This window comes from Pleuronectes platessa, chromosome 2 (assembly GCF_947347685.1).
Source record: "Pleuronectes platessa chromosome 2, fPlePla1.1, whole genome shotgun sequence".
NCBI lineage: Eukaryota > Metazoa > Chordata > Actinopteri > Pleuronectiformes > Pleuronectidae > Pleuronectes > Pleuronectes platessa.
This window is the reverse complement of record NC_070627.1, coordinates 9980295-9993085: the sequence shown is the minus strand read 5'-3', so window position 1 is coordinate 9993085 and position 12791 is coordinate 9980295. Positions and strand designations below refer to the sequence as shown.

The 12791-nt window shown below is 41.3% G+C and overlaps 2 protein-coding genes across 5 annotated transcripts in view; both read right to left on the bottom strand.

Annotated features, from left to right (window-relative positions):
* Positions 1-575: 575 nt before the first annotated feature.
* Positions 576-11140, bottom strand: LOC128448650 (poly(rC)-binding protein 2). 3 transcript variants are annotated; one of them, XM_053431412.1, is made up of 14 exons: positions 10669-11140; positions 9496-9633; positions 9288-9414; positions 8638-8661; positions 8496-8528; positions 8234-8350; positions 8020-8151; positions 7712-7840; positions 7098-7172; positions 6462-6503; positions 5263-5362; positions 4126-4178; positions 3786-3955; positions 576-1778 (listed from the first exon to the last, which is right to left on the bottom strand). In XM_053431412.1, exons 3-14 carry the CDS (start codon positions 9354-9356, stop codon positions 1742-1744), a joined length of 981 nt encoding a protein of 326 aa, XP_053287387.1. In that variant the 5' UTR covers positions 9357-9414; positions 9496-9633; positions 10669-11140; the 3' UTR covers positions 576-1741. The 3 variants fall into 3 exon arrangements, with proteins under 3 accessions (XP_053287387.1, XP_053287379.1, XP_053287393.1); XM_053431404.1 differs by lacking the exon at positions 9496-9633; XM_053431418.1 differs by lacking the exon at positions 9496-9633 and having other exon boundaries at positions 5263-5335.
* A 111-nt stretch (positions 11141-11251) lies between these two features.
* The window catches only part of LOC128448678 (proline-rich protein 13), a 102138-nt gene continuing 100598 nt past the window's right edge, over positions 11252-12791 (bottom strand). For both annotated transcript variants that reach the window (XM_053431459.1, XM_053431451.1), the window contains exon 4: positions 11252-12071. In XM_053431459.1, the coding sequence (XP_053287434.1) occupies positions 12024-12071 (48 nt within the window). In that variant the 3' untranslated portion in view covers positions 11252-12023. The remainder of the gene's footprint in view (positions 12072-12791) is intronic.

Sequence of the window (12791 nt, the reverse complement as noted above, 5' to 3'; positions counted from 1 at the left end):
GTGTGTCAGTTTACTTTCAACACCTGTGATGAAATTCACCTATTTTTTTTATTCATGATATTCTATACCATTAGATATTATAGTTACTGCATAGTGTATTCTTATAAAATTATACCTAGTAATATGTAAACATACTTACAATATTTATATCATTTTATGTATATATAAATTTAGTTATTTCTTAATATAGTATACTATAAATTCATTAATCCTGCATGCACTACCTGCTTATTCATTTATAACTATACAGATTAGGATTCGTACTTCCTCTTCAGTATCTCCTGATACACAAATACATTGTACATCCTCATACAACTATCCGGTGACTGCACTTTACTAAAGTACGTTTCTCTAAAAAATAATATTTCCATCTCTAGTAACAGGTGTATATTATGAACATATATTCCATATTAATAAATGTTTCTATATTTTCTGCCCACTTTATACCTACCATTCCTTGTCCATCTCTCTCTTGACAAGCTGCTGGTACAACAAGTGAATTTCTCCCACACGGGATTAATTAAGTTTATCTTATAGTATTCTCATTTCTCTCAGCGACAGAAGACTCGGAGCAATTTGTGGTTTGAGCATTTCATATCTTTATTTCCATTTTTTTTATCAATGTTGTGGCACCCAGGTCTACAGTCTCAAAAACGTGCACAAAAGTTTTTTCTTTTTCTTTCCTGCAAATAAAAAATAAAATAAATTCCGACTTGAGCAAAGGAAAGAGCAGGAAACTAGTGTTAACTCACAACCCTTTCTTTGTCTAGTTCCAGAGCATCACTGATTTCACTTCTCAGCCTCATCACATTGAATTGACAGATCAGTCAGTGTCCAGGAGTTTAATCCCCCTTTGGTAGTTAAAAAAAAATATTTCCTCCATTTTAAAACAAATATTTCAACATTATTTTAAGTATATATCAGTCTTTACAAAAAAAGCGAGGAGAACCCTCTGCTTCCGATCCCTTGAGCCGAGCCCAAACCCCAAAAACCTCCCAATCCCAGCAAAATATCCACACATCTCAGGACCAGGAAAGTGTGGGGGGGGGGAGACAGGAATGACATGTAGAGTGGGGGGAAACTGACATGCGTAGTAATACAAATTTTAAATTATCTGGATAAATTCATCTGAGGGTTAGGTTTGTCATCATAACCAAATATAAATCGGTGACAGTGCATGTACAGCTACTTTTTCTCAGTGACACGAGCATGATCACAGTTACAAGCACTTCAATTGAAAAGGGTGACAAAGGGGGAGAATGCTGCATTAATTAAAGTGAGTGTGGATGTGAAACAGACCGACTTGTGGAACTGGGTGAGGAAAAGAGGGAGGTGTACATGGAATAAAACAGTCACTCTATTCTTATTTCTGATACTTCTGTTCATTTTTTCCTTTTTTGTCTCAATGTACAGAACTAAATCTATATGACTATTCAGAGTTTTCCAACTCTACTCTGTGATGGCAAAGAAAGAAAGGGGGGAGAGAGTGAGGGACCCAAACAAGAAAAAGTCTAGTAAATCATTAAAACCTCGAACTCCACTCAAAAAGGGGAATTAAAAACCTAATCGTTTTCTTTTTTTGACTAAAACCAAAATGAAAGAAAATAAATAATGACGTCAGCGGGTCAAATCGGTGGCGGTTGACATTAAGTCTCTCTCATTAAGTTGGGTAGTTGCATTTGACTGCTTTATGATAGCCGATGATATAAAAAGTGAGATTTAGTGCAGATGCAGTGTCTTATCAGTTGGCTGCCAGTCCTGTGGCCTCAGAGGAAAGCCTGGAGAGACAGACAGAGAGACACCCGGAGACCAGGGAGGGAGAGAGAGCACAAGGCATGCAATCAGACAGACGAGATAATTGTGAACCTCATTAACTGTACATTACATTATTACAATAAAATACTGTATCAGGAGTTCAGCTAGAATTGCTGAATGGGAAATGTATGTGTTGATATAGAAAAAAAGAACATTAGGTGTCCAGGTTGGCTGCTCCTGGTGTCTGATAAATCAGAACTCTTAATAGTTTCTTACTTATATTAACTAAATATGAATCTACAGTCAGCTGTAGGTTAGCTTAGCATAAACTGGAATAATGTTTAAAGCACCCTACACCGCGGCCTGCTCTCTTCACCAGTGTCCTCTATGTGTAGGACATCGCTTTTTCACCAGATAAATTAGTTTTTCCGCATGAAAAAAACCCAACAGATTAAACAAATGCATAATAACATTATGGGTGGTGGGTGGATTTTGACCATTTCCCACCCTGACAATTCCAGTCTATACACTAAGCTAACTAGCTTCCAGCTACATTTTACTATACAGACATGCCAGGGACATTTTTAACTTAGCAAGAAAACAAAGTAAGACGATTTCCCAAAAAGCTAAACTTGTTTATTTTATCAACATAATCTAAAAGGATGATTTGGTGCCTTAGATACCTGAGGGCAGATTTAGTTAGAATTGAAATGACTATATTTTCATACATGAAGTGATTACATATCGTCTCCATTTTAACAGCTAACATTAGTCACTTAAAATTCACTACAAGGGAAACTATACCCATACATACAGTTTGACATCTTAAAGAGAGCCGCTACCTGAGCAGAGCTTACACAAAGAGAGAAATGCTTCAGTAAACCAGTGAAATTAGTCACTGTCCATGCTAAGTTCAAAGTCATTTAAAAATATAATGCACTGAACAAGTATTTTCTTAAAGAGACAGGCCAAATCAAGCTTAAGATACCCATCTTATAAATATGGCAGCAACCACCCGTTCTGGCTGTAGATCACGTATTTGTGTGCATTTGTTTTCTGTTGTAAGCGTGGCATGGCACAGCCAGATACAAAAGCAAGTGCAGGTACAGACAACAACGAGCACTGTCAGTACTGTAGTAGTAGATGACTTGTGATTCCTTCGTTAGTAAGGGGAGAGCCTTCGCCTTTTAGACTTGGAGCCGAGCTCTGGGGCAATTTTTGGCTCAGTGGGGATTGGGTGTGCAGGGTTACTGGCCCCACTGACAACATGGAGGGCCAGGAGAGGGAGGGGCTTGAGACTGAGGAGACTTGACACACAGGCAGGAGAGCTGGGGAGCAGGGAATCAGTAGAGGAGGAGGAAGAGGAGGAGGAGGAGGGAGGCGGCCCTGGAGCCAACAAGGACAGTGGGATGGAGGCTGAGGGGGGCACCACACAGGAGGAAGAGGAGGAGGAGGAGGAAGAGAAGGAGGAGGTAGCAGCAGAGGAGGTGGTGGTGGTAGTAGTAGTAGAGGTGGAGGGAGAGCACAGGCTGGTCTGTTCAGGGTTCAAGGAGGAGGAGGAGGGAGGAGGTTTAGAGGACTCTACACTGTAGAAAGAGAGACAAGGAGAGAGGGACAACACAGTCGGGATGGGTCACAGGGCAGGCTGGTGAGAAATGGGTGGGTGGGGGGGGGGTTACAGGTAAGAGGGTAGGAGGAGAGGTGGGGTGTGGGGGAATCACTCAGGGATGTGATCAAACACGGGACAAAAAGCTTTGTTAGAAATTAACGGATCAGTTACAGTTTAAAAAAGAAAAGACATCTCAAGGGATGAATGTGAAGTCGAGAAATGTTTATGCATTGCACACGTAAGGAAGTAGGCCAGGTATGAATTAGCACATGATGTTAGGCACACAACGGGGATTTCTGTTGTATTGAGTATCAGGCAGGGCCATGTTGCTTTATCTAAATTTAAGTAAAACCAAAATGCAACATTTGGATTTCTGGGCCTGCATGAACATGATCTAAAACTACTTAAGTGATTATCTCACCTGGCGTTGATGAGGTACTCCGCCAGACTAATGCTGGCGGGCGAGCCTGTGATGGTGACCTGGCGGTCAGTTGATCCGTCAACTGGATTCGCAATCTTGATCTGGGCGCCCGACATTTGCCTGATCTCATTGATCTTTGCTCCTTGGCGGCCGATGATGCATCCAATAAGCTACAGAGGGGAGAGGTGGGAGGGTTAAGTAACAATAAAGACAGACCGTGAATGACATACAAGTCATGACAACACAGGTCTCATGTTAAGTTCTCCAACTTATCGGAGTACATGTGACAACACTCATTGACTCTGTATAACAGTGATAGAAAAATGTATCTTGCACTCACATCATTTGGAATGGTCATCTCATGGGAACTGGTCTGAGCTGAAGCATCAATCCCTGAAAATTACACAAGATGATAAATAAGAAATTAAAAAAGATTACATTTCATTTAGATGTCGCTTTTTTCCAAGCGCCTTTCAATAAGTGCATTAAACCATGAGGGTACAAACCCAGACCAACAAGAATCAAGAAAGCCAAACTACAAAGTGCTAAAAGTGCCCTTTATGTGCTACTAAATATTGTTTGAACTAACATTTTTTTTCCCTTCTTATTCAAGGTATAGTCGGAATAGATGTGTTTTTAGTTTGTGGCGGAAGATATATAGACTTTCCTCTGCTGTCCTGATGTCTAAGCTCATTCCACCATTTAGGAGCCAGGACTGTAAACAGTCGTGATATTGTTGAGTGTTTACCTCACAGTGAGGGAGCAACAAGCTGATTGGCAGATGCAGAGCGAACGGGCTGGAGTGTAAATTTTGACTGTCCTGGAAGTAGACTGGACCCGATCCATTCGCAGCACGGTACACAAGTACTACTGTTTTGAAACAGACACGGGCAGCCACTGGTAACCAGTGAAGGGAGCGGAGGAGTGGACCAAAGAATATTTGTCAAAATGTGCAAATGTGTGTCACTTGGATTATATAGCATTAGATATTATTATTGGTAACCTATTCAGAGAAAAACAACTCAAAAGGAGCAACAACGTCAATCAGAAAACCTCAATATGGTTTTGCTATGCATTTAGTGACAACATTGTCAGCACAACATGCAAATTCAACATTTAACGGTGTTGTGTATAAGAATGAAAGGACAGGATATTATCAATACATGGGGCACTCAAATATCTAATGTATTTCAGTGAGACTTAGACTCATTAAACTTCTATAATGTGGTCAAAGCACAAGTTTTAAGATTGATATCATTTTCCCTCGGTGTGTTGTGGCAAAAACAAAATTTGATTTCATCATTGGCTTGCCTTCCAGTGTAGAGAGGCTTTTAGAAAATAGTTAAGGCACATTTCTAAAATGATACATGATCAATAGTTAAAATAAAACGATAATGTTATTTCTTGTATTCAAATCTGTCGGAGGAGTATGAAAAGATTGCGACGGTTGGGCAGTGGGTCACACCGCACTGCGTACCAGTGAATCCCTGGTTGCTTGGTGCGATGGGGAAGGGGCCCTGCTGCATAGCCAGCTGGTGAAGCTTGGTGAGCTGTGGAGAGATAGCAGCAGAGGAAGACTGTGAGAGTAAGAGAGGAGGCAGGGAGAGAAATGGGAAACACAGGAGGAGGGGAAAAAACAGATAAAAAACAAAACAAAATCCACAGTCAGTACAAACAGCAACACAAAGGACCACGAAGGAACAAAAAACATTTCACACACACATTCATGAACGTAGTTGCGTGTTGACAGATCTTATTCTTTGGAACTGGTGTCTGATAAGTAGTGGGTTTTATGACTTGTCTATGTGGTGTACCCCATAAGTATTCCTCCAGAGTGGGGGCTGCATCTTGTGATGCTTTCCCGCAGCCCTCAGGGAAAAGTCCCAATACCCATGAGATGATGTGGGGGGGTTGAATGTGCAGGAGATCATCTAACCAACACCAATAAAAGGAGTCAAACATGAACTGAGATAGTTTCAACTCAGTTATCACCACTACAGATGGAAGACAAGTTCGAAGGCAGAGATGAAGTCTGTATCTCTTTTTTTTGACAAATTATATTTAGATATATTAAGTAAGATAGTCATGGATTTTCGCATATCAGACTAATGTAATATGTAACTTATATTCTGCTGATATTTAGTAGCAGGCATGACTAACAATGATGTTTACTACTGAAGGGAGCTCATTAAAAAAAAGAGGAAGATTGACCGAGTAAGGAGGAAAGTTGGGCAGAGCACATATTAATACTGAAGGGTTATTGGGGGGGGGGGGGGAGACCTGTTTATTTGGGACAGACTAATGAGCAAAACATGTAAAACAGGACAGAACAAAAAAGAAAAAAATAACAAGAGTGAGCAGCAGGAACAAATCATTATTCATGGAACACTGGCGAGTCTTGTCGGACACAAACAACAAATGTCAGATTAATTAACAACTGACTGCCATTCAACTGTAGAAAACGTTAAGTACAGACAGTGCTGCTCTGTTAAATGGTAACAAAAATCTGATACGGGATCAAAAGTAGGAAGAATTAAATAAAATTATGGGGCGAATGTATCTACAGTTAAAGGCTGTAAAAACGAGGTGTGGGTGGGTGTACAATTTGGAAGAGGATAGCTGTAATTATGGTTGGGAGTGATGGTGGGGTGATGGAAAAATGTCTACTGCACTTACATCTGGCTGTGGAATCGCGTGCTGTCCTTGTACAGCATATGCCTGAAACAAAGGGAAACAAAGCTGTCATGGGACTCACAATGGTTTTTGTCGCACATGTTAGTGCTCCAGACTTTTGTCTAAATATCTCTTCCAATATTCATCAAAGCTGTTCTAAATCTTAAAAATAACACATAACATTTAAGAACATTGACATGCATGTCTTTTTCAAAGTCTCGCCACATCTGGGAAACGAAAAGAAGAGTTTTCACCCACAGAATATAAAAAGGGTATTTAGTAGGATAAAAGACTCTAATGTTAGGCAAAAACAACATTAGTAGAAAACAGCCCACATCACTCTTTTAAAACCTAGAGTTTAAAACAATAAAACACACTCTGCACAAATGGGAGGCTCTGTAATAAAGTAAATGTTTTGTGTTTCACTTTTCAAACACAGGCCACTCGGGTTGCATCTGTTCTCAAAACTTAGGTTGGGTTCAGTATATTCTGAGCCTTTCAAGATTCCAAGTTATCTAATATTCTGCACAAACAAGCTTCCCACTCTTGGAAACCCAAATGTCAGAATACTGCAGCAATAAAGACACCCCCAAAAACATCATGTTAAGATTCTGTGTCCCTCTTAAGTTTTGTACATACCTGTCCGCCTGCAAAGATGACGGGGGATCCTGAAGGCTTGGGTCGGTAGGGGATAGTGACCCCCTTAGGGGGAGACTGCACAGGAGACAAAGCATGTGTCATTACAGTTTCCACCCAGGGTATGTTCAATATTGAAGCACTGGAGAGGATTCTAAATTATTCCACATATGAATCATGTTTCAGTGGTTTTTACACTGAAAAGATGTCTCACTACAAGCTTTACTTGTAATATTAAAGTTATAGCAAAAAACATTGCAACTTAAAATGATCAAGGGCTCGATGCTGAATTGTTTAACACTTGTTGGAAAAATAATAAGAAAAGCAATACAGTATATTCACCACCCAACATCTCAGCTTAAGTAACATATAGCCAATATTAAAAGTTTTCATAAAGAATTACCTGTAGTATTTTGTATAATGCCCTCAAATGTTTTTACGATATCGTATAAACACTACAGCATCCACCCTAAACCTGTAGCTCAGCTAAGGATGTCCCTGATCCAAACCCAACACTCAGGAGCCACAAGCCCAGAGATCACAGTATTTCACATCATTACTTTACAGGTTAATAGCTGCCACTTCATTTACTTCATTGCTTGCATGAGTCCACTTACCTCCAGCATGACCACACAGATCTGCTTCACACACTCAATTATCGACTGGGGAGTGCCAGCAATGGTGATGGCCCGCTCTGTTGAGTTGGGGAGCATGTCTCCTGCCACTTGTACCTGAGCACCGGTTGACTGAAGCACACAAATGAAGGGAAATTAGGTACGGATCCAATCCCTGTGTTTATAATGAAGAGTGTGATATCCCAAATTACACAGGTGGAAAGGTGATGGTCTGTTAATGCTGAGGGGATCGGAGCTCCATGTGTTTTTGTTTTATAAGTTTGGTTTGACATGCTCTTCTCTCTTCATACCTCTCGAATTTCCTTGATTTTGCAGCCACCTTTGCCGATGAGGGAACCGCACTGGCTCGCAGGCACCACAATGCGTAGGGTCACTGGGGGCTTGCTGGTGGCTGTGCTGTTGGTCATAGAGCTGCTGATGTCCTGTCAAAAAATGTGGAGATGCAGGTAAATCAGGTTTCCTGCTGAACTGTGGGTTCATTTGTCAGTGTAAATTGCTACCTACCTCTTCCAGCTTTTCAATGATCATGGAGAATGCTTTAAAGATGGCTGTGGTTGGACCTGCCAATGTAATGATCCTCTCGGGACAATTTCCCTCAGAGATGTTGATGCGAGCCCCACTCTACACACAAAGAGAAAAGCAAGGAATTGAAAGAAGAAATTTAAACTGTACATTGGCCATCTGTGCCCAAGCGTTTATTATAACATTACAGTTCATTGCCATGTAACATAACTATATAGTAAAGACAAGGAAGATAAGACCTCACCTCTTCTCTCATCTTCTTCACAGATTCACCTTTCTGTTGGCAGAGGATCAAACACAAGTCAGATTAATCATCACTTACAAACACACAGATGGTGAAATATAATAGAAAATCTAAATTGCAATTATATAAAGCATCATCTTACCTTTCCAATAATGCTTCCAACTTCCTAAAAACAGGAAAAGAGAGACATTCTGTTAGGCTGATTCATCTTTTCACATCTGATTTCACGACCAGAGCTCATCCACATTTTATTGTATTTTGCCCAGTATACACAGAACTATATAGATTGTCAAAAGTGTGCATTCTTTAGATATTGCTCAGCTAATCAAACCAGGACGACAGCTATAACAGACGATTAGACAATTGTTTTACGTTGAGGACAATGCCTGAAGTTAATGATTCATCATGAGTTCCGAAGATCTCCACCACTGACACTCTGTGTGTCTCTCTAATCCCACACAATCTTAAAATGACACTTTGAGAGCCAAGAGTGAACAGGATCCATCTGTAGGCTGCTAATGCAAAGCCACGAGCTGGAGTTTGTTTAAGATGGTATGGGCGAGAACAGCGAGCTCAAAGCTTGGTTTCACGAAAGCATGAGCCAGTCCGATTTTCAGCCAAAAACCAAATTCTGCCTTGCTTGTAGACCCGGGATCCCATCCCCAGGTCAATAGCCTGATACATCAAATCAAGTCCCTGCCCTTTAACGCTCCCCCAAAGGATTTCATTTCCATGAATATAATATCATCGGGTCTTACAGTGCAGGCACAGGCAGCTGATATGTGACCTCACCTTGCCGTGCATGAGCAGCCTAATGGTAAGGGTGACATTGAGCCCTCCTTCAATCACACCGGAGTCCATGACTGCAGCCTATCCGTCCGTCCGCTTGAAACTGGGGTTGTTGGTCTCGAAGATGGATCTAAAGGGACAGACAGACATAACGGACAAGACGTTACACACAAAGGATGATCACGTGACATTACTATAAACACTGACTTACATATGATAAAAGGGGTGAACCGTGATGGTCTGTATCTGCAGCATAAAGTTTCAACAGCATTCACACCCATGATGAGTCCATTAGAACATCCTACCACCGGCTCCAACGGGATTGACTGACCATTAGGTTTTCAGAAATCTTGAGAACACAGACATTACGTTAGATATACTACAAAGCATTAAGAAGGTGCTCATTCATAAAAGCCCTAGGTCACATGTTCAAGCTAAAAGTGCGAAGTTGATAGACACAGAAATAAGGTAACGGCTGTGATACATGTTTGTTTTATATGAGACGAATCTCTTCCAGGGGAGTGTTTATAACCCCATTGAAGAGGAACATAGTAGATGTGGGTCACAGCCCAAGCTAGCGACAATGCAAACGAAAAACTGATGCGTGTTCCAACGAAACATGCTAAAATGGCTGTGGGCTCACTTTCATTCTGACCACTACATGTAGCAGTTTTATTATCAAACATCCGGATGAAACTTCCCCGACTCCAAACACGCGACTTAGCGCCTGATCCAGCTCGGTGCTATAGAACCATATGGTCGGGTGAGCTAACGATGCCTCGTTCGCTAGCCATGAATCAAGTTTATCAACAAACATGGGCACAATTACCTCCTCGTTAGCGCACTTTAAGCTGAATTTGGTTGAACACAACCTCGAGTCAGTTGGCTACGACGGGACAACAACACTAAACCCCCCCGAGTACGCTCGTGTTTCCCGGTTTAAAGTGAGTCAATTTAACTATTAAACGCTTGGAGTAAGTGCGCTAGCCGCTTAGCATCCCTGCTTACTCGCCGTGCTGGAGGGGGAAATGAATGGAGCATGCGTGCGCTACTTAGCACCGCTAGCTAACTTCGGGCTAATTACTAAACGGGGATATTAGCTGGTTTGCTACATGGGTCCTTCGTGTAATGGCTGTGACCTCTTGTTGTCACGTAGGGGGGATGTTTAAGAGCAGCGAGGGGGATTCAGAGGCGACATTACAGCCAAACTCCCCCCGTGATGAGACTGCGTGCTCATCGCCGCGCGGCCTTGTTAGCACGCTGGGGACGAGCAGCCGCCGCTAGCCGCTAGGCGCGATTTCTGCTTTCCGCCACTTCGGAGCACAACAACAAATCCATTTTAAAACAGAAACACACACGACACGAGCCACAGACCCAAACTCACCTGAGTGCTGGTGCTGGCGGAGAGACCCGGGGGGAGGGTTGGGGTTGAGAGGGTAGAAGGGGAGAGGTTCGGGAGGGTAGAAACCCGGGGGAGAGTTTCGAGAGGGCTCGGGGAAGAGGGAAGAGTGATGTGATATCGAGCTCCACTCCTTCACACAAAGACAACAAGAAGCCTCACCCCTGAACTTTCCCCTTTCACCCAACCCCCCTGCCTCTGTGCATCCGTCCATCCGCCCCCTCCAGCCCGGGCGGTGACCCGAGGACCCTCCACAAAACACCTCACATGTATAACACAAATAAAGAAAGTTACAGTAGCCGCTCAACGTTAAATTCAAGAATAGCGTCAAAAAATAAGAGTAATTGGTAGAAATCTCTGGTTTTAAACAGCGATGATCTACTATACGGATTTAAAACTAGATGCATGTAATAGTTATATTTCACGCAATCAGACATTAATAATCAAACAGACGCTTTACAAGAGTTTAGCATGTTCCTATTTACCAACTTCAGTAAAATGCTTTAGGGCCACTAGCGGACGTGAGGTGTACTGCAACCGTGCACACATCTGAAGGACACATCACAACTTTTACTTCCATCTGTTTATTTGGCAGAATTATATCAAGGCTCTTTATGTGAGATTACAATCGCGATACAAAGGTTTATTTTCTGCCGTCATTCACAGTAGTAGAGATAAAATCACAAAGAACAAAATCAGGCAGTTAGATAAGGACAATCAAATGTGTGTGTCACCTCTATAGGTTAATCTTCCAGAAGAAAGGAACTTGTGTTAACTTAATCACAGTGTTATATTTTCTCCAAGAACCAAAACGTTAGACTGTAAATAAAGAAAGATTTGTGCACATTAATATATATGAGAGGATTCTCAGTTATCCAGGGAATGTTATCCTCAGGAGTTATATGTGTACATAGGTGACAGAACTTCTTAGACAAACTTCTGGGTTCACATTTCTTACATAATTCGAGTCCAGTCACCTATGTACACTTGGTTAGCGTTAACAATGATACAATCTCTCGTCAGAATACTTTTATATGTTGGCAAAGTAGTATTTAAGTGTTTTTACTGTAACTACAGAATGTTTAGCATGAACACCACAAAAAAGGAAAGGGGTAAGGGTTAGATTTATGACAAAACATCCATACAGACAGATGCTGTGGAGATGTTTACACCATATGTATACATACATACATATAAATACCCCATACTAGATATGATGAAATAGTAAATACTTCACAGAAATCCTGATAAAAGTTGAATGACTTGTGTGTGTGTATGATTAAGTTTTAGGTCATCCGTTTGAGAAGCAGCATTTCTGCGGAAGATGTTTCGCCGCAGTCTTAGTCACTGCTGCTGCTGCTACTGCTGCTGCTGCTGCTGGAGGAGGACTGTGGAGAAAAAGAGAAAAATATACACATTTAACTTCATTCAAGCTGCGTTTTACAAAATGCTAAATTAGCTAAAAAATCTTTATTGACTGGGTGGGAAGTCGGGAATATAATCACAGTACTAACAAAGAAGACAGTGTTATGAAAGTCCTGAAATGGTCAAATGGAAGGAATTCCTGCCCTAGAAAAAAAGTGTTGCATGTATACTTGACCGGAACAAAATATAAATCTCACAACTTGCAGTGTTTTCGGTCTTATGGTACAGATGCTTTGAAAAACTGACAAATGCATATGTGCTTCCATAGGGTGTCACAATATATTAAGTATTATTAGCTCCACTATAGGTGGCTGTTGCTCAGGAGATAGTGAGGGTTGTCCACTAACTCAGTGGTTGGTGGTTGGCTTGGCTGCAATCAAATAATTCTCCATAAATTACACTTGTCATGATCTGATTGAGTTTCAATCTAAATGATAATAGCATCTAATTAGAATATGTAAATGGAGTGCATTTGTATGGTTGATTTCCTATTCTTAACAACCCTTCAATGCACTTTACACTATGATTTTCATTCAAATATTTACAGAGCTTCTCCTCCTCCTGAGCACAGCCAATCCCTTTCTGGTTGCATATAAATTGAAGGGCGTAGTAAGGTTCAAGTTTCATCTTTTTATCTAGTATTGGTGTTAATGCTTCACCTGCAGTAGGGGCCATTTTAAACC